This window comes from Saccopteryx leptura, chromosome X (genome assembly GCF_036850995.1).
Source record: "Saccopteryx leptura isolate mSacLep1 chromosome X, mSacLep1_pri_phased_curated, whole genome shotgun sequence".
In the NCBI taxonomy this organism is placed as follows: Eukaryota; Metazoa; Chordata; class Mammalia; order Chiroptera; family Emballonuridae; genus Saccopteryx; species Saccopteryx leptura.
Window position 1 is genome coordinate 34305184 of NC_089516.1, and position 17945 is coordinate 34323128.

The window sequence follows — 17945 nt, forward strand, 5'->3', positions numbered from 1 at the left end:
AACAGCTGCCTCCCTGATCCCAGAGAAGCACCTCCTTGTCCAGGCCCAGGCTGCCACAGGTTCTGGGCAGGCTCAGACTTCTGGGGCCACTCGCTGGACTAGCAACCAGAGCTGCCTCCCCCTCATCTCTCCCTCATTTCTGTCCTCTCGTCTTCCTCTGCCCGACCCAGTGCCAGAAAGCCAGTTCCCGCCCCTCTCTGGGCCTCAGTGTCCCCATCTGGGCAGTGGAAAGTTTGAATCTCTAAGGCTGCGCCTGCCCAGAGACGCCAAGGGTCCTTGTGAGAGAGCGTGTGTGTCCCTGCACTGTGTGGGGTGGAGGGGTGTGAGCGGGAGCCGGGAGTGGGTGCAGCTAGCCCAGCCGTCTACAAGAAAATTGCTCCCTTTGAAGCTGCCAGGGGGGCCGGGAAGCCTGCCCCCTCCTTCCCTTCCTCCCTCCCTCTCCTTCCCTCTCAGCCCCACCAGCCCCCTCCCTCCTTTCCTCCCTCCCCGCCCCCTCCCTGTTGGCCCGGCCCGCCCAGCCTTTAGCCTCCCTCCCATCGCCTCTGTCTCCCTCTCTCCACCAACTGCCCAGGAGTGAGCAGCTGCTCTGGACGGCCCAACGGACAGACCAGACAGACTCACGGACTGCCCGACACCCGAGCCTGCCAACTAGCCAGCCTGCACCCAGCGTTTCCCCTCCCCAGGTAGGGCCTCCACGCCAGCCACTCACTGTCCCCGCATCCCACGCTGGCATTTTGCTGCCCTCCATGTCTCATGCCTGGCTCTGTTGCCCTCTCACTGTTCTCAGAAAGTCCCAACCCTTACCCTGCCGCCCCGACGCCGCCCTCCCATACCTCTGTTGCTGTCCCTTGCCCGCACTGCCCTCTCCTGCCCCCAGGCCGCATGCAGGCTCCCAGGGCACTGCCCTGCGGCTGCCTCGTGGTCCTCACCTCTTCTCTCCCTCATCCCCACCCTGCAGCACCCTCGGTCCTTGCGCCCCATTTCTGCTTCCATTCCCCTCCCTCTCCAGGCGCCTTCTCCACCCCCACCTCCCCTCTTCCCTCTGACCTTGCTCGGCTTAGCTCAGCCCCACATCTACCCAAGCTGCCTCCTCTCGGGCTGTTCTCCTTGGCTGCTGCCCGGAGCATCACCGAGGCACCCCGGCTCTGCCAATGCCGCCTCCCTGCACTGCGAGGCCCCGGGTGCACCCTGCACTCCCACTGGCGTCTCTGCATTCTGCTCTCTCCGCCCAGGCAGGCGAGCCTCCTTGCTCGAGGTTTTTTGCCTGGTCCAGGTCCAGAAGACCTCTGAGCTTCCGTGACCAGGGAGTGGTCCCCACTGCCCAGGCCAGTCCTTTGTGGGGGCTCAGAGACTTGGTTCCCAGGCACGCCTGCCCAGATATTCCTCACTCACCCACAAGCTAATGTCCTGCCTCTATTGCCTTCTGAGCGAGCTGTGGGTCACAGAGCCCTGGCCGCTAGGGCTCTGGGTGGTGCTGCCTGGGTAGCTCAACCCAGTCTCCCCAGAACCCCATTGGATCGGGACTCGGAATTGGGGAGAGGCAGAGAGAAACTCAGGCAACGATGCCGTGTCACCTTGGTTTGGGGCCCTGGAAGACTTCTAGGGACTCTGGGCACATGTTAGACTACAAACCCATTTCCAACTGGGACGCCCTCATCCCAAGAGGGGTGCCTTTAGGGACGGGTGCACTTCCAGAGCTCCCTGACCAGATACCCTGTCCTCCAAGGCCAGCCCAGACGTTGGCGTGGAGGGCATCTTTCAAATGGGGGGAGAGTCCCGGGTCTCTGCAAGGTTTCCCCCGGGGCCCTTTGGGAAGGGAGGGTGGCTCCTGCTGGGCCTGTTCCCCACCCCGTCTATTGTACAGAGGAGGCAACTGAGGCCCGGAGAGGGAGGGGCCGGGACCTGCTCGTGCTTGCATGCACAGCCAGTCAAGGGCAGAGCTGAGGTCAGGACCCAGGGCTTCTGATTGACAGACTCTGGCTATACTGACCCCATACCACCCGGAGAATCATCAAAGTCACTTGAGTGTTGATGACAATAGCCTGTGCTCAACTGTACTGCGAGACGATCTGTGTGGGAGGTAGCAAGCTCTCAAGATGGCTGGCATAGAGAGGGGCCTGTCAAGGGACCCAGAAGAAAAAGAGAGAACAGAGCTCTGTGGGTGTGGCCCCGAGTGCCCTGGAAGAGTGGGGGTGACAGTACCCCTCACTGCATCTTGCACTGGTTTGGGGCCTGGGCACTGGTTAGTGCAGGCTGCTGAGCGGAGCAGAAGGCCCAGGGTCCTCCAAGGCAAGGTGGTGGGTGTTTCCAAGTGGAGCAGACCTCGCTCAAGCCAGGGAGATGGTTCTTGAACAGTTTTCGGAAGGGCCGCTGGGGTTGCAGACGCAGCCAGTCCCGTCCGTCCTCAGGAGGCTCCTGCCTCTTTGCCCTCGCCCCTCCCTGGCCCGCCAGCTCGCTGCCCTTAGGGCCTGATTGGGACTGAGACAAGCTGGCGGTGCTCAGGCCTCCCTTACTGCCAGAAAGGAAGGTTTCTGGGGATGTGCATCCAGGAGTGCAAGTTCATGCAGAGTGAGAATGCATGCACGTGACTATATCCACGCAGGTAAGCGCCTCCTGGCAACGCGCTGCTGCCCGCGCCACCCGCATCCTGGGGAGCCGGGGCTAGAGAGCAGAGGCACCTCCGCATAGCGCTTGCCCATGTCTGGGTATCATGGGGCAGCATGGGGGAGCCAGTGAGGGCAAGACTGTGTGGGTGCAATAGAAAGGAAGGCCCAGAGCTGCGTCCAAGCTGCAGGGGCCAGGCAGCGAGAGCAAGCTGGGAGTCTGAGCAGAGAGGGCTCCCATAGCATGTGAGCTGCTGAGTGGCTGCCCTGGCCCACCTGCTCCCTGGTCCACTTCAAGCCCCCAGGACCTAGGGTTCTGTGGGTCTTAACCGTGCCATCGCTTTTGTGCTCAGCTCGCCCTGGAGCGGAGACCAAGGCCCTTGTTTAGTAGATGGGGAAGGAACTTGAGACCCACCTTTACTGGTGGGTCTGGTGTCCGTTCTGTCAGCCCAGAAAGTTGGGGTGCTGGCCCTCTGACCTCAATGTAGGGTGACTTCTGAGCATTGGCCCACATTTTTCCCAAGCCCTGGCCCACTGGAGGTGTATAAACAGGGAAGAATAGGAGGAAAGGGAGTATTTGTAAGACAAGTTTCCTTTCTTCGGCAAGATTCTGCGGTCACTCAAGCCCACAGAGCGTCCCCTCCAGCGCCAGCATCGGGTGCCCAGAAGAGGGGGTTGTAATAAGCCCAAACACCAGGGTCTGCAAGTAAGGCCTTTCAGGGGGCTTCCCTCTTCTCCCACTGACAGCCTGGCCTCTGAAGCCCCACCCATTGGGCCACTGCTCTTGCAGGTGACACTTCAAGGACCCCTCACAATCTTTGTCCATCCTGATTGTTAAAGAGTCTTCTTAGCCCTGTCAAGACTTCATCCCGTTCCTGATCAGGTACCCCAGAGGGGGAGAACTTGGGGCCTGACCTGAGCTGCTCCACCCCACATCTGTCGGCCCTGCTGGTGGGAGGGGACGCACCAGCCTAAGACTTGCCTCAAAGCAAGGGACTAGGAGGTGACAGTGACTCTCCGGAGTACTCTCCTATAACCTGTGGGGTAGGGGGGAGCCCCTGCTCCCTCTAAAGGCAGGCAGACCTGGGCCCTGCCGGCTCCGTCCCTCCCCTCCCTCCTGTCCTCTCCTGCTCACACACTGGGCCACGGAACCCTTTCTGTAAATCCCGTCTTAGCTGGAGCCAGTCGGGGACAGGCAGCGGCGGCTGTGCTGGGAGCATGGGGATTGTGTCTGCTCAGTCCTGCCCCGGGCCTGAGGCCCACTGAGAGTAACTGGCCAGCGCCATGGCCAGGCCCTGCTCCAGCCTTCCAGACCAGCTCCCCACCTTCCAAATGGGAGGTCCTGCAGTGAAGGCCCTTCCCCCACTTGGAGCATACAGCCCGAGGGTCCCAGAGCATCCTTCATCCCCACTGGGACTCCAGGCTCCAAGGGGACCCAGCCCACCCTGTTTAATCTCTCCCCACCCTCTCTGCACTGGACAGGGGCAGGGCCTCGAGCGGCCATGGCGGGCGCCTCGATGCTGGTCAGCTCCCATTGCAGCCCACACAGAGCAGCACCAGCGTCCCTGACATTCCTGAGCCCAGGGATGGTACAAGGACTCAGATGACTCACATCTGCTCCCTCCCTGTGGTGACACATCTCTCAGGTTTAGGGGGCAGTGGGCTAGAAAAGGTCCCAGAGTCTGTGTGACTCTGAACTCACCCCTGCTTCTCCCCTACCAGCTGCCTTTAGGACAGGGGTTCTCAACCTGTGGGTCGCGACCCCGATGGCTTTAGGCGACCCCTGTGTTTTGGTCGTTCGACCCCCGCCGGGGTCGCGATCCACAGGTTGAGAACCGCTGCTCTAGGAGGACGGATGGCCAGTGGGGACACAGCAGTCAGAAGCCCGTGTGGCCGCGGGATTAGAGATTTGGGGAATAGAAGTTGGGTTTGAAAGAGAGGAGCAGAGGGCAAAGAGGCTGGCTCTGGGAGTTCTGTCCTTGGAGACAGGGGAAGTCCTGGAGGCAGAAGAGAGGGTGACTTTGATCCTCTCCGAGGTCTGAGTCCCAGTTCAGCCTTCATTATGGTCCCCTGGGCCTTAGAGATTACCCGGCTACAGAGGCCTGAGCACGGGAGTGCTGGGAAGGGCTGAAGGTGAACTGGCCTTGGAGCCTCTGAGCTGGCTGCCAAGGGTTAGGTCCCACCCCAGCCAAAGAGGGTCCCGTGAAAGACAGCGGGACCCCGTGTAGGGAAGGGGATGCAGGAAGTGCTAGGCCCACGAAGAGAAGGGGCGCTAGGGTCTCCCTTCAGGGTTGCTGGCAGCTCTCCGGCCCTGGGAGCTGGGCCAAGCTCCCTTGTCTTGGCCCAGCTCAACCAGAAAGCGAGGCAGGCAGGGTCCCAGGCTCTGGTAGCCAGACTGAGAACATCACCCTGGGGGGTCTGGCGCCTGCTGGGGCCTAAAATGCTCAGGAGACTTCCCTAGCCTGCCAGGGTGATGGCTTTTCCAGGCGACTTTCTTGCAGGCGGAGGCAGAGCTGGCCTGGTGGGTACACTTAGGCTAAAACAGCGCCACCAGAGCCATCAATGAAGGGGGTAGGCCCCTTGGGCAGTGGGAAGCTACTGATGGTGGCAGTCAGAGAAAGGTGCTATGTTTCTAAAGGGTTCATGCTGCAAACAAGGGGGCGCAGGACCCACAGAGCAGGGCTGTGCTTCCAACAGCCTCACTTCCCTGCTGGGGTGAGGGAGCTACCGAGGAGTCTTCTCCAGGGACCTTAGGGGCTGGTCTAGCCCCTACACAGCCCAAAGAGTGTGTGATCTCATGGCTTTGGGGCCTGCAGAGAAGTCTGCCGTCTATGGCAGAGGGTGGGGCCAGACACATGGCCAGTTAGGTTTAGGGTTAGGGTTAGGCTTAGGGTTAGGGTTAGGGTTAGGGTTAGGGTTAGGGTTAGGCTTAGGGTTAGGGTTAGGCTTAGGGTTAGGCTTAGGGTTAGGGTTAGGGTAAGGGTTAGGGTTAGGGTAAGGGTTAGGGTTAGGGTTAGGGTTAGGGTTAGGGTTAGGGTTAGGGTTAGGGTAAGGGTTAGGCTTAGGGTTAGGGTTAGGGTAAGGGTTAGGGTAGAGTCCCAGCTCTAACATTTCCTTGCTGTGTGGCCTTGGGCAAGAGTTTTGGACAAACTCTGAGCCTCAACTTACCCATTCATTAAGTAGTAAAAAGTGGTGCTTCCTTCTGATGGTCATTGGGAAATCATTTGAGTTCCCTGCTCCATCCCGGGAGGTGATAGCATCCTCTCGCTTCCTCAAAGACTGTAGAACGTGGTGAGGAGCTCAGGATTTCTTTGGTAAGTGGGAGGAGGAGGACAGGCACACAGTTTAGGTGTGGAAGGACCAGAAACCTCAGGACCCCCAGCTGACTTGGGTCCTCTGCTGCCTGGCCCCTAACATGGCAGAAGGCCAGGAGTTTGACCCTTTTGCTTTCCAGAGTTTTCCTGCCAGGGTGGAGGCAGGCATGGATGGTCCTCCTCAATGTTGTGGGAGGGAAGTCTGCCTTACCACCTACCCGCGCCAGCCTTTTGCAGCCAATGGGCTGGCTCTCTGCAGCTTCCAACACCCATGTCCAGTTCAAGACTGTCCCCGAAGACCCAACTCTGTACAATCACCCCAGAAGCGCCAGGGCCACGGCGAGAGGAAGCTGCCCTGACAAGCCATACTTGGTGTCTGTTCCCCCTGTAGCTTGGCAGGCATGCTGATGAGGCGGTGGCGACGGGGTCAGGGTGGCCGGTGTGCAGATACAGCCAGGGAAGGGTTCAAGGCCCAGCCCCTCCCCACTCCGGCCACCAGCCCTTCATACAGTCCCCCCACCCACCCACACACATGGTTGACACATGTCCTCTCTCTCTGGTTGACACCGAAGTGCGGAGTGGAGTTGTTGGGGGGCCAGCGGCATAGGGCTTGGGAAGGCAGTAGGGAATGGTCGAGGGTCCACCTGGGAACCCCTGCCTCTAGCCTACTGGTTGAAGCTGGGCCCAGAGGGTTTGGCGAATGGGGTTAGGAAGAGGGGAGGAAGGGTGCCTTGAATCATTTGTCTCTCTCTCACCCTACCCACCCGCGCAGTCTCAGGGACCTTGCAGGGCCGAGGAGAGGACGATGCGCGTGTCAGAGGTCAGGTTGGGTGGCTCATTGGAGCCAGACAGCTCAGGCTGAGGCTGAGGGACAGCGCCTGGCATCTACAACTTGGCAGCTACGGGCCACACATCTGCCGGCGAGCTCCCAGAGCATGCCAGACCTCAAGTCCTGCTCCCGCTGCCCTTGGCCTGGCCTGAATGCCTGGCACGCCCTCTCCATGTTCTCAGAGGCTGCCAATGTGTCTTGTTTGGCTGCAACCTGGAGCAATCCTGCTCGGAGAACTGCTCTGACTTCCAGAGGGCCAGACAAAAAGGGCCCTATTGGGTTGGAGGCGCGGGCTCCAGGAAGCCCAGCCTCTTCCCTCGTTCACACCTGTGGGCGCCAGGCCTGAGGCCTCACGGCCATGACCACTTCTTTCCTTTGCTCTGAGAAGGCGGGGTCCAGAGAACTCAAAGCACACTTTGATGGAGCTTGAGGCCCTCTCTGAAGTCCTTGGGGACATGCCTAGGTAGGCCAATGAAGGGAAACTGAGGCCCAGAGGCCTGGGTAGTGTGGGGGCTTGCTGTGGAACAGTATGTGTCCATGGGGGGGCTCTCATTTCCTGGGCTGTGGCTTTCCTGACTCCTACGTGTGTGTGTACTTGAAATAGGGAGCAGTGTGAGGCAGTGAGGAGAAGGCAGGGACATGCTTAACGTGGGGCAGCGTGACCTGTCTACAGCACTACAGTTCCGCACCTCGATCATCAGCCCCCTCGATCTCCTCCCCCGGCTCTTGGCACTGCCCACACTGAGCCAGCCAGCGCTGCCCGGAGAGCCCCATTGCCCTCATGCTGTGCTGAGGGGCACAGCTGCCGTCTGACAGCTCAGAGTTGCCCAAGCTGGACCCCAACTTTCAGGCTGACTTGGGGAAAATCTGTTCCTCTCTCTAGGCCTCCATTTTCTCTTCCATAAAATGGAGATACTAATTGCACTAGATGCAAAGGAGCCCTCCTCCTGGACAGCCCCTTGAGGCTCCTTCCTGTCTCCTTCTGGCTCTGTAGGGGTCTCTTGTTGCCTCTTTCAGGCTTAGTGTTCAGCTGGTCCCCACCCCTCTGCATAGTTCTGCCTGAGTCTTGTGCCAGTTCCTCGAGGGGAAATGATGGCTGTGCCGGGAAGCCCGCCCAGACCCCTCCCTGCCAGCCTGCCCACTGCCCGGGCCCGGCCAGGAACCAGGGCGAACCAGCCAAACCATGTCTTCTGCCTCTATCACGGGACCCTGGTGTAGGGCCTCCAAGCCCTCAGCTTCCTTTCCCCTCAGAGTGAGTCTTCCTGGGGCCAGGCTGGCCCCAAGATGCAGCGGCATCAGGCCCAGCTGCTTTGAGCTAGCTCAACTCCTCTAGAGCCTCCATCCCCGCCAGGGCAGGCCCTGTGAGACCACTTGGTTGGCCTTTCCAGCACCTGTCCGTTCTTTGCCCCCTGAGAGCAGGGCCAGACGGCAGGACAGATGTTTCCTGTGGAGCTCCTCAGCTCTCTCTAGCTCCAGCAGGCTGTACGGCGCCTGTCTGTGCCCACCTCTCCCCGGTCTCTCCTGGGCCTGGCCAGACCACCCCACCCCACTCCTACTTGTCCCAGTGGACTGTGGGTCCCAGATAATTCCAAGGTTCCTGCTGGGCATTCCAGCCCTGACTCATCCCCCTTGTGAGGTAGTGGCTTTGGCAAGGGTGCCAGACAAAGGGGGGAGCAGTCTCCTCCCTCGCTCCCATTCCATCTTGCTCTCCTGCATTCGTCCTCCCCTTCCTGTTCTCTCTCCCACTGCTCCTCCTCCGCCCAGGCCTGGGCATCCAGTGGCACCTAGATAAGGGCCCTGCGCGCATTGCTCTGCCCTGAGAGTTGCAAACTCGGGGGAAGAAGGACGGACTTGCTGTTCAGGTAGGCAAACCCCAGTCCTTCTCCCTACTCTGTGCCAAGGCCTTCTGGGGGTCCCCTGAGTCCTGCATGGCCAGCCTGGGGCTGGTGTAACCTGTGGTGTGATTAAAGAAGCCAAGGAAGCTGGGTGCTGCCCCAATGCGAGGGACCCTCACTTTGCTGTGTAACCCAGGGTAGGCAGGCAACGTCTCTGAGCCTGTCACTATAGGCAATGCACTCAGGAGGGCTGTTGGTCCCTGCTGGGGGTGCTCTGGGGCTGGCTCAGCAGTTTAGTCAACTGAACCATGTCCTGGGCTCCTCCCGCCATCCCCTCCCGCAACTCTGTCCTCGGGGATGGTGGGAGCCAGGGCAGGCCATGTGACCTCTTAGGGGGTAGGAGGAGTGCAGGAAAGGACAGCAGACAGAGATGGATGAGCATCTGAGGGGCGGAGCTTTGTGCCAGCCAGTCTAGCCCCATGTGGACTGGGCCTGTCCGGGAAAGCAGCAGGTACGGCCAAGCTGTTCCAAAGGTGCTGGCCTGGGCTGAGCAGAGCCCTCTACCTCCAGGGTCCCCCTTCTACTTCTGCAGCTAGCCGTCAGGCTTGGGGTGTTCGCCCAGCCTCACAGATGCCCCAAGCAACCCCTCCCCTGGCCAACGTGGGCCTTAAGTAAGGTCCTCCCTGGGGTGGGTCCAAGTGGGATCTGCAGGAGACCCTGGTAGTCAGCTGGGCTCCCTGCCCACAGATGCACCCAGGCAGCCTGTGGGGCAAGCAGGGTGAGTACTCTTATTCCTGTGTAACAGATAGGGAAAACGTGGCTGGGGCCGTCGCAGGCGATCCTTGTAGGTAGGGGGTTAGGGGAGAGGCACGGGGCTCTGGCTTTTTCCTGTACGGAGCCTTAGCTGGGTCCAGCAGCCTCTGGGTAGGGGGCGGCCTCTGCTGGCTAAAGAAGGACGCTGGTAGAGACAGGTGCCAGGGGCAGGCTCAGGCAGGGCAGCTTCCTCCACCCCCACACCTCGCTGCCCGGCCTGGGGGGGTCTCCAGACAAGTCTGACCCTGCCCACTACCCCGGTGGCAGTCTACTTCCCTGGGGTGCCTCTCCGGGGAGCTGGGCTCTGGACTGAAGAAGCGGTGGGAGCCCCAGGGCTCTGAGGGCCCCGCCAGGGGAGGCTTGTGGGCCCCGGGGGGGGGGGGGGGGAAGCTGAGGATCCAGGAGCAGTGGGGAAGTGGCGGCGGATGGGGGAAGTGGCGGGGGGGGGGAAGTGGCGCGGGGGGGAGGTCTCCTCTAACGGTGATTCTGTTCATGGCCATGGAGGATGCCCGTCTCTTTCTCCACCTTGCCTCTGTGCCCAGACTGGTGCCTTGGCCTCTTGACTTTCTTAGAAAAAATGTGGGTGTTCTTCAAGGTGGGGGGTTCAGGCGGGAAAGGAAGCTACTCATAATCCCTTTACTCAACCCTGACTGTGCCCACATTGCCTTGAGCATGTGGGATTGGCCCAGGGCCACAGTGGTATCTTCAAAGCGCGTGGGGGGCAAATGATTGGGTTTCTCTCCCTGGCCTCCTCCACTTACCTCACTGACCCCCCAGGCAGCTGCCAGCTGACTCAGTGGCGTGTGTGTGTGTGTGTGTGTGTGTGTGTGTGTGCGTGTGCGTGTGCGTGCGTGCGTGCGTGTGTGTGTGTTGGGGGAGGGTGCTGCAGTCTCCCTAACTGGAAAGACATTGCATTTCCCACGGAAGCCAGGTCCTTCCTGCCTGGGAGCAGAAGGGAGCAGAAGGAGATGCCGCTATCCTGACAGGTGCCTCCTGGATGCCCACACTCCCTCTCTCTGGCGCTCGGGCCTCAGTGATGGATGGGGGACACAGTGACAACACATCCAGAAGCCCAGACCCTGGTGTGGGGGGGTGGCTGAGAAAGGGGTGAGAGGGTGGGTGAGGGCACCGGCCAGGCGCTCCTGACGGCCCCTCCTCGCCCTGGCCTCCTAGGCATGCCCACCATGTGGCCCTTGTGGCTCTTCACGTCCCTGCTGACCCTGAGCCAGGCCCTGCCCTTTGAGCAGAAGGGCTTCTGGGACTTCACCCTGGACGATGGGCTGCCCATGCTGAATGATGAGGAGGCTTCGGGGGCCGACACGACCTCGGGCGTCCCGGACCTGGACTCCCTCACGCCCACTTTCAGCGCCATGTGTCCTTTCGGCTGCCACTGCCACCTGCGGGTTGTTCAGTGCTCTGACCTGGGTCAGTCCTGGGGCCACGGTGGGAGGAGTGTGTGGGGGCACAGGCGCAGCCCGGGTGCCCCTATCAAGGGGACATGTCTGTCCTGTGGTCCAGGCGCGGAAGGCTGGGAGCGTAGATGGGCTGGCCCTGAGCAGGCCCGGGGGTCCTGATTTCAGTGTTGGAGGGTGTCCAGTTGTCTGGTTGCAAGAGAATGGAGAGTGAGACGAACTTCTGTCTGCCAGCTCTGGCGCTCCCGCCTGTCTGCGGTGGAGGCCCTGGCTGTGCACCTGCGTGTGTGCGTGTCCTCGGGCTCTGAGCCTCCCTGGGGCTGTGGCCTGGGCTCGCATTGGTGACGGTGGTGCTGGCCCCCAGGTCTGAAAGCTGTGCCCAAGGAGATCTCGCCTGACACCACACTGCTGGACCTGCAGAGCAATGACATCACCGAGCTCCGGAAGGATGACTTCAAAGGCCTCCAGCACCTCTACGTAAGCCCGCCCTGCGCCCACGCCGGTCCTTTCAAGGGGCCAAGAGGAAGTGGGCGGTCTCCAGCTGCGACGTTGGGTCCAGACGGATGGGTGCATGTACTTGTGGAGGTTAAGAAGGGACTGGGGGCCCTGGCCGGTTAGCTCAGTGGCAGAGCGTCGGCCTGGCGTGCAGGAGTCCCAGGTTCGATTCCCGGCCAGGGCACACAGGAGAAGCGCCCATCTGCTTCTCCACTCCTCCCCCTCTCCTTCCTCTCTGTCTCTCTCTTCCCCTCCCGCAGCCAAGGCTCCATTGGAGCAAAAGTTTCCCCGGGCGCTGAGGATGGCTCTGTGGCCTCTGCCTCAGGCGCTAGAATGGCTCTGATTGCGGCAGAGCGACGCCCCCGATGGGCAGAGCATCGCCCCCTGGTGGGCGTGCCGGGTGGATCCCGGTGGGGCGCATGCAGGAGTCTGTCTGACTGCCTCCCCATTTCTAACTTCAGAAAAATGCAAAAAAAAAAAAAAAAAAGAAGAAGGGACTGGGGATGTGGAGTCCTGAGAGAAGTCTGGAGGTGGGCACGGAGGCAGCGTTGGGGGTCAGGGCCGCGTGTGTGGGTGTCAGCAACCATAAGTGCAGGACAGTCACTCAGCTTCATCCCCTTTTTGGCTGGAAACTTTTTTCATTTTATTGATTCTCCCCAAGAACATATTTCACTGTAGCCATGGTGCAAGTGGGGAAACTGAGGCCTGGAGAAGCACTGGGTTGCACTAGGCAGTAGTGGCATCTCCAGGCCTGAGTCCTGGATCACGGCGCTGCACTTTGCCCACAAGCAGACGATCCCCTTGAGGCCCACCTGGGACTCAGATATCTGTGAAGTTCCAATAACTTCCAGCTCAGATGGCAGAGAAGGGGAGGGAGAAGAAAGCCCTGGGTGGACTAGGGAGCTGGCCCTTCCCCTCCAACGCCCACCTGTCTTCAGGCTCTAGTCCTGGTGAACAACAAGATCTCTAAGATCCATGAGAAGGCCTTCAGCCCGCTGCGGAAGCTGCAGAAACTCTACATCTCCAAGAACCACCTGGTGGAGATCCCTCCCAACCTGCCTAGCTCCCTGGTGGAGCTCCGCATCCATGACAACCACATCCGGAAGGTGCCCAAGGGTGTGTTCAGCGGGCTGCGCAACATGAACTGCATCGGTGAGTGTGGCCCTGGCCTGGGGTGGCCCTCACCTTGGTAGCTGGGGGGAAGGGTCCAGGAGAGGGACTTCTTCCAGTCAATAAGGGTCTCACAGAACGTTCTCGGGCTTTGTCCTAGGGGCATGCCCTACAGAAGCCAAATCTAGGTGAAGAGAAACCAGGGGACCGTAGAAAAAGGGGAGGGAAAGGACCAATGCCACCAGACAGCTGGCGGGGGCTTGCCACGGGCTCCTTTCTCCACCTGCTCGCCCTGCCCCCTGAGGCTGATACTAGGGCCAGTGCCCTCGTGGGCTAGTGGTCTTGAACAGCTAGAAGTATGCGATTTGCCCAATAAATGAGTGGCTGCTTTCAGAGGGAGACAGGGTAGCAGGCCATCGGCCAGGTCTGTCAGGCCAGCCCAAGTCAGAAAGCCAGCAGACCCTGGGGTGTACAGGGAGCAGCTTGGCTCTGGCTCTGGCGCTGGGGCTGAGGGAGCCTTTCTCTTAGAGATGGGCGGGAATCCCCTGGAAAACAGTGGCTTTGAACCTGGAGCCTTCGATGGCCTGAAGCTCAACTACCTGCGCATTTCTGAAGCCAAGCTCACCGGCATCCCCAAAGGTAGGAAGAAACCCCTTTCTGCTCATGCTGGGAAGAGCCGGGGGTCTAGAGCCTTCTATAGCCACTCAGTCTTTTTAGGGAGGGCTTCATCAGATCCCCCTCCCCTGCGCTAGCCCACACACTCTTGCATTCGTCTGAAAGCACCCTATTTCCCCTGGCAGACCTGCCTGAGACCCTGAATGAACTCCATCTGGACCACAACAAAATCCAGGCGATCGAGCTGGAGGACCTGCTGCGCTACTCCAAACTGTACAGGTGGGCGGGGCTGAGGGCGGCGGCCGCCCCCGCCCTCTTCTCCTCTGACCTTTCAGTCCGTCTCAACCACCCCTTTGCAGGCTGGGCCTGGGCCACAACCAGATCCGCATGATCGAGAACGGAAGCCTGAGTTTTCTGCCCACCTTGAGGGAGCTGCACTTGGACAATAACAAGCTGTCCAAGGTACCTGCTGGCCTTGCAGATCTCAAGCTACTCCAGGTGAGAGCTGGCTAGGGAGCAACCTCCAGTACCCACTGCGGAAGAGGCGCAGTCCATGTCCCCAGGGCAGTTCCGTGGACCCCGGCCCCTCCTGGTGCGGGCCCCAGGTAGAGAGTGGGACTCACTGTGCAGGTGGCAGCTGCATGGTCTGACCGCTTACTCCTGCTCTCTCTCTGCCTCTGCCTCCTCATCTGGAAGGAGCAGTCAGGAGGACCCCTTCCTCGGGGCCAATGGTCTGTGCTGGGGAAGAGGAGGAGGAGGGCAGGACAGCACGGAGGGCGGGGCAAGGGCACAGAGAGGTTGTAACAGATGAACAGGAGGTGGCTTGCTAGATATTGGAGCTGAAGGTCTCCTAGGAGGGGAGGGCTGGGGCGTCAGGGAAAGGTTAAGGCATGGGGATGGACAAATAGATTCGCAAGAAGTGGGCTGACGGCGGGGGGTGGGGGCGGCTTGCGGGGTCTTACCTGGGGTTCTCTTAAGGGCCCTTTCCCTGGCTTGGTTTCCAGTCACACGGATGAACTTGGCTTTGCCTAGCCCTGCTTTAGCCCCTCAGTCTCTTCCTCAATCCCACTCACACCTGTCAGGAGACCCGCCGTTCCCAGAAATTGTCCAGCCAGTCTATCAGAGTCCTATGTGAAGGACAGCCCAGCTGCCGCAGCAGAGCTGGCAGTGCTGGGCTGAGCGCGCCCTCTAGCGGCGGTTCATTTATGCCTCTAGAGGGCGCTGTTGCAGATGAGCTCCTCACCACCGCCACCCGTCACTGGGCATTTTAACCTACTCACCCTCTTGTCCGCTCTGTCCCTCCCCTAGAGAGGGGCTTCAGGGAGTTGGGGGAGGCTGATAGAGGGTAAATGCTCCTGAGGACTGGGAGGAAAAGGAAATCACCCTGAAGGTTCTTTCTCCACTCATGCCTCTGAGTCCCTGGAGTGAGAGGCTCAGATGTATAGACCCAGAAGGAGTTCTGTGAACCCAGAGGGAAGGCCAGGGACCCTCCGTGAGCCCAAAGTGCCATCTTTCCAGCATGGACACCCCCACACCATTCCCCACCAAGTGCTCCTCACTTCCCATCTACCACATACCCACCTAAGCCTCTCATCCCGGCCCCTGGTCTGCCTGACCACCATATTCAAGCCTTGGTTTGCTCCTCCCAGTGGGAGAATCACATCCGGGTTTTCAAAGGGCTGTGGTGCAAATGGAATACAACGAAGTGATGCTGGTAATGAAGGTGGTCGTCAAGACGGACTTGGGAGAGATGGTTGGGGCTCCTGGGCCACTGGCACTGAACTTAGGCCACCCTCTTCTGCCCCAGGTGGTCTACCTGCACACCAACAACATCACCAAGGTGGGCGTCAACGACTTCTGCCCCATGGGCTTCGGAGTCAAGCGAGCCTACTACAATGGCATCAGCCTCTTCAACAACCCTGTGCCTTACTGGGAGGTGCAGCCAGCCACCTTCCGTTGTGTCACTGACCGTCTGGCCATCCAATTTGGCAACTACAAAAAGTAGAGGCGGCAGCAGCCTTGTGCTGGCCTGGGCTGGGTCTTTGGGGAGCACAGAAAACATCCTGAAGGGGAGACAGAGCAATGGAGCAAAGCTGGTGCCCAGCTGCGCCCAACCCAGCCCCAGCCCTGACCCCCAACGCCCACCTGCTGTCCCCTGACACCTTCACCCTGGCCCCCAAGCATGCAGGTGGGGCATGAATCCCAGACCCGGTTGCAGGTCCCCTTGGCTTCAGAGCTGCCCCTCCCACCACCACAGCTATTCAGAGGCATCCCCACCAAATGTTCTTCTAGTTCACTCTGAAACTAAATTGTTCGAAGCTCCAGGCCAGGGAAACCAGTTCCTAGGACTGGGGGTGGGGGTGGGGGGAACAAGCAAGGATGGAGACAGCAGACCCCTTTGGGCCCACTCAACATTCCTCCTCCACATGAACTTGCAGCTTCTGGCCCTTATTGACCTGGTCTGCTACCTTTAACCTCAAATGGTTCTCCACCTTTATGCAAATTCATGGTCCATCCATCCAAGCCTCCTTGCTGTATTGGCTCCTAAATCAGTCCTCTCCCTCTCTGTCTCTCTTGTCCTCCCTCTCCTCTTACATATTTGGGCTAGATGGGATCTCTGTCGCAATAAGCCTCTTCCCAGCCCCTAGCCAACAAGCTGGGGAAGGGGCGCAGCTCCCCTCACAGCTGCCTGCCCTGCCCAAACCTCTCCCCCAAGCTTGGATTGTCCTGGAGGAGGCAGGCGGAGGTGCTGCCTCCCACACATTCTAGTCGAGAGGGGAAACGCTGGGCTCAGGCCTGGAAGTCTGGCCCCCAGGAGGGGCTCGGCAGCCCACTGGAGCCCCAAGCACGCTTTTCATTGTCCCCCTCCCCCCACGATGGTTAGGTCTTCCTCCTGCCTCGCTTCTGGCCCTTGGTGGTGGGGTTTCGAGCGCTCACACTCAGCTGGAGGAGGGGTTGCTTCTGAGGTTGGTTGTTATCTTTCAATTAAAGAAACACTGTGCAATATGGCTCTGTGTGTCACCATTCTTGGGGTGGTACTGGTGACCAAGCAGAAAAGGGAGCTGCTACGGACCGCCTCTGCCCAGCTCCCAGGTTCTGCTTCTCTGTGCCCCCTCCAAGCCTGGAGCTTCCTCTTCGCTGCTTTCCTGGCCCTCAGGGCAAAGGCCCTGGGTACCCCCAGGTATGGGGCTGTACAAAGAAGCTCAGGTGACCTCAGTCTGGCCCCTTTCCCCCCTTCTAAGCACTTCCATTGACCTAGCTGTCCTTAGACTTGGCTCCTGAAGCGAGCCCACCGAGGTAACATTTGTGCTTCCGGAGTGGTGTGTTGGCTGTGCCCCTGCAGGCTGCAGAGCACCAGGCTAACTCCCCCTCCCAGGGAAGCCAGGGAACCCTAGGGGCCCCCTGACCGCCCGTCCTGATGGGTTCCTGTGGCAGCACCTGCGCCGGCCTGGCCTGGGCTCCTGGCATGACCTCCACCTTGCAGGGCACGCTGCGCTGGCAGAGCCAAGCCCAGGTTGCAGCGTGCTGGTGCCAGCTCCCCAGAGAGGATCCAGAACACAGCCTGGAAAACCTGGGGACATGAGTTTGCCCTGGAAAGGGCAGCGTGGGGAGGACAGTCCCCAGAACAATGCTCCCTGCGTGGCATGCCCAAAGGGCCGAGGCGGCTGCTCTTCCTTCATCCCACACGGAGGGCCTCTGCTTCCAGTGGTGGGAGCCAGGGCTTCCCCAGGCAGCTACAGGCCGCTCGCAAAAGTGGAGCAGGCAGGGTCCGCCGGGAGAGAAGGAGCCCGGAGGTGCAGCGCACTGCCTCTGAGCACACAGCCGCCTTGCCCTTCCACTTGGCTTGGCACCAGGGCGCCTAGTGTTCCTGGATTTCTCCTTTTGGGAATGGGGGGGCACCACTCATCATGGTGGCCCAGCGATAGAATGTCACCCATTGGCATCGTAACACTACTCTGGGCCATGTGCTCCATAGCCCAGCAATCTGTTGAGTCAGGGAGGCTCAGGGTAAGGGCACTGGCCAGGGGCCAGGAGTCAGGGCCTTGGTCAAGTCCCCTCCCTGGTCGGGAGGAGGGAAGAGGGGCAGTCAGAAGCATGGAGAAAGCATCCCGGTGATCTAGAAGCATGGAGCTCTCAGGCTGTTTCTCTGTGGGCATCCCCGCTGTGGGTCTCTCCTCTCCCTACCTCCTTCTCAGCCTTCCTGCCATTTCTTTGCTCTCTGCCTCCCTCTCTAGGGACGCAGGTGCCATGACAACCTAGTGGGACGAGAGCAATAACGTTGTTAGGCGCAGAGGAGACCCCTTTGGCTGGAGCCCAGGGAAGGTGTCCTGTAAGTCTGGTGGGTAGGGGACAGTGTCCTGCAGGTGGGACCCATACTTTGTCCAGACCAAAGGCTGTGAGACACTCAGGGGAATGCTTGGGCCCGGAAACAGGAGCCCAGAGAGCTGAATAGGTCACCCTCCGAAAGGGCTTGTGAGTGTGGTTGGAGGGGAGCCTAAGGGGCTCCACACCCAGCGCAGTTGGTCAAAGACGAGTTACTGAGCTTCACTCTGCTATCAGGTGTGTTGCAAACTATTAGATGATGAATAACAGTAAGAAGAAGAAGGCGAATATGAATACAGAAATTGACACTGATTGGGCTTAAAAAGAAACAAACCAATCGACGACAACATCAAGGTTCTCTCTGCCAGCCAACAGCTCCCACGTGCAGTTTCACATACACTTCATGACATGCGTGGCCTCTTCTTCGCGGAGCTCAGAGCCCAGCTTTGATTAGAAGAATCCCCAGGGTGGCAAAGCTGCAGAGAGCTGGGATGAGCACGCTGAGCTGTAGGTGAGCGGTGGGCTTAGGGGAGCTCAGGTAGAAAGTGCAGGGAAGGTGGGGGAGCAGTCACGTTCCAGCCTGACCTTGGGGTGAG

General features: G+C 60.0%; 1 protein-coding gene across 2 annotated transcripts; it reads left to right on the forward strand.

Moving 5' to 3' along the window:
• Positions 1-542: 542 nt before the first annotated feature.
• Positions 543-16035, forward strand: BGN (biglycan). 2 transcript variants are annotated; one of them, XM_066356842.1, is made up of 9 exons: positions 545-683; positions 8511-8608; positions 10568-10819; positions 11171-11283; positions 12240-12453; positions 12940-13050; positions 13212-13305; positions 13386-13524; positions 14834-16035. In XM_066356842.1, exons 3-9 carry the CDS (start codon positions 10570-10572, stop codon positions 15029-15031), a joined length of 1119 nt encoding a protein of 372 aa, XP_066212939.1. In that variant the 5' UTR covers positions 545-683; positions 8511-8608; positions 10568-10569; the 3' UTR covers positions 15032-16035. The 2 variants fall into 2 exon arrangements, with proteins under 2 accessions (XP_066212938.1, XP_066212939.1); XM_066356841.1 differs by lacking the exon at positions 8511-8608 and having other exon boundaries at positions 543-683.
• Positions 16036-17945: the final 1910 nt, after the last annotated feature.

Excerpts from the sequence above, each read along its gene's own strand:
- BGN (XM_066356841.1), top strand. The coding sequence starts at position 10,570 with ATGCCCACCATGTGGCCCTTGTGGCTCTTCACGTCCCTGCTGACCCTG. Across the intron at positions 10,820-11,170 it reads TGTTCAGTGCTCTGACCTGG|GTCTGAAAGCTGTGCCCAAG; the intron begins GTCAGTCCTGGG and ends GCTGGCCCCCAG. Across the intron at positions 11,284-12,239 it reads AAGGCCTCCAGCACCTCTAC|GCTCTAGTCCTGGTGAACAA; the intron begins GTAAGCCCGCCC and ends ACCTGTCTTCAG.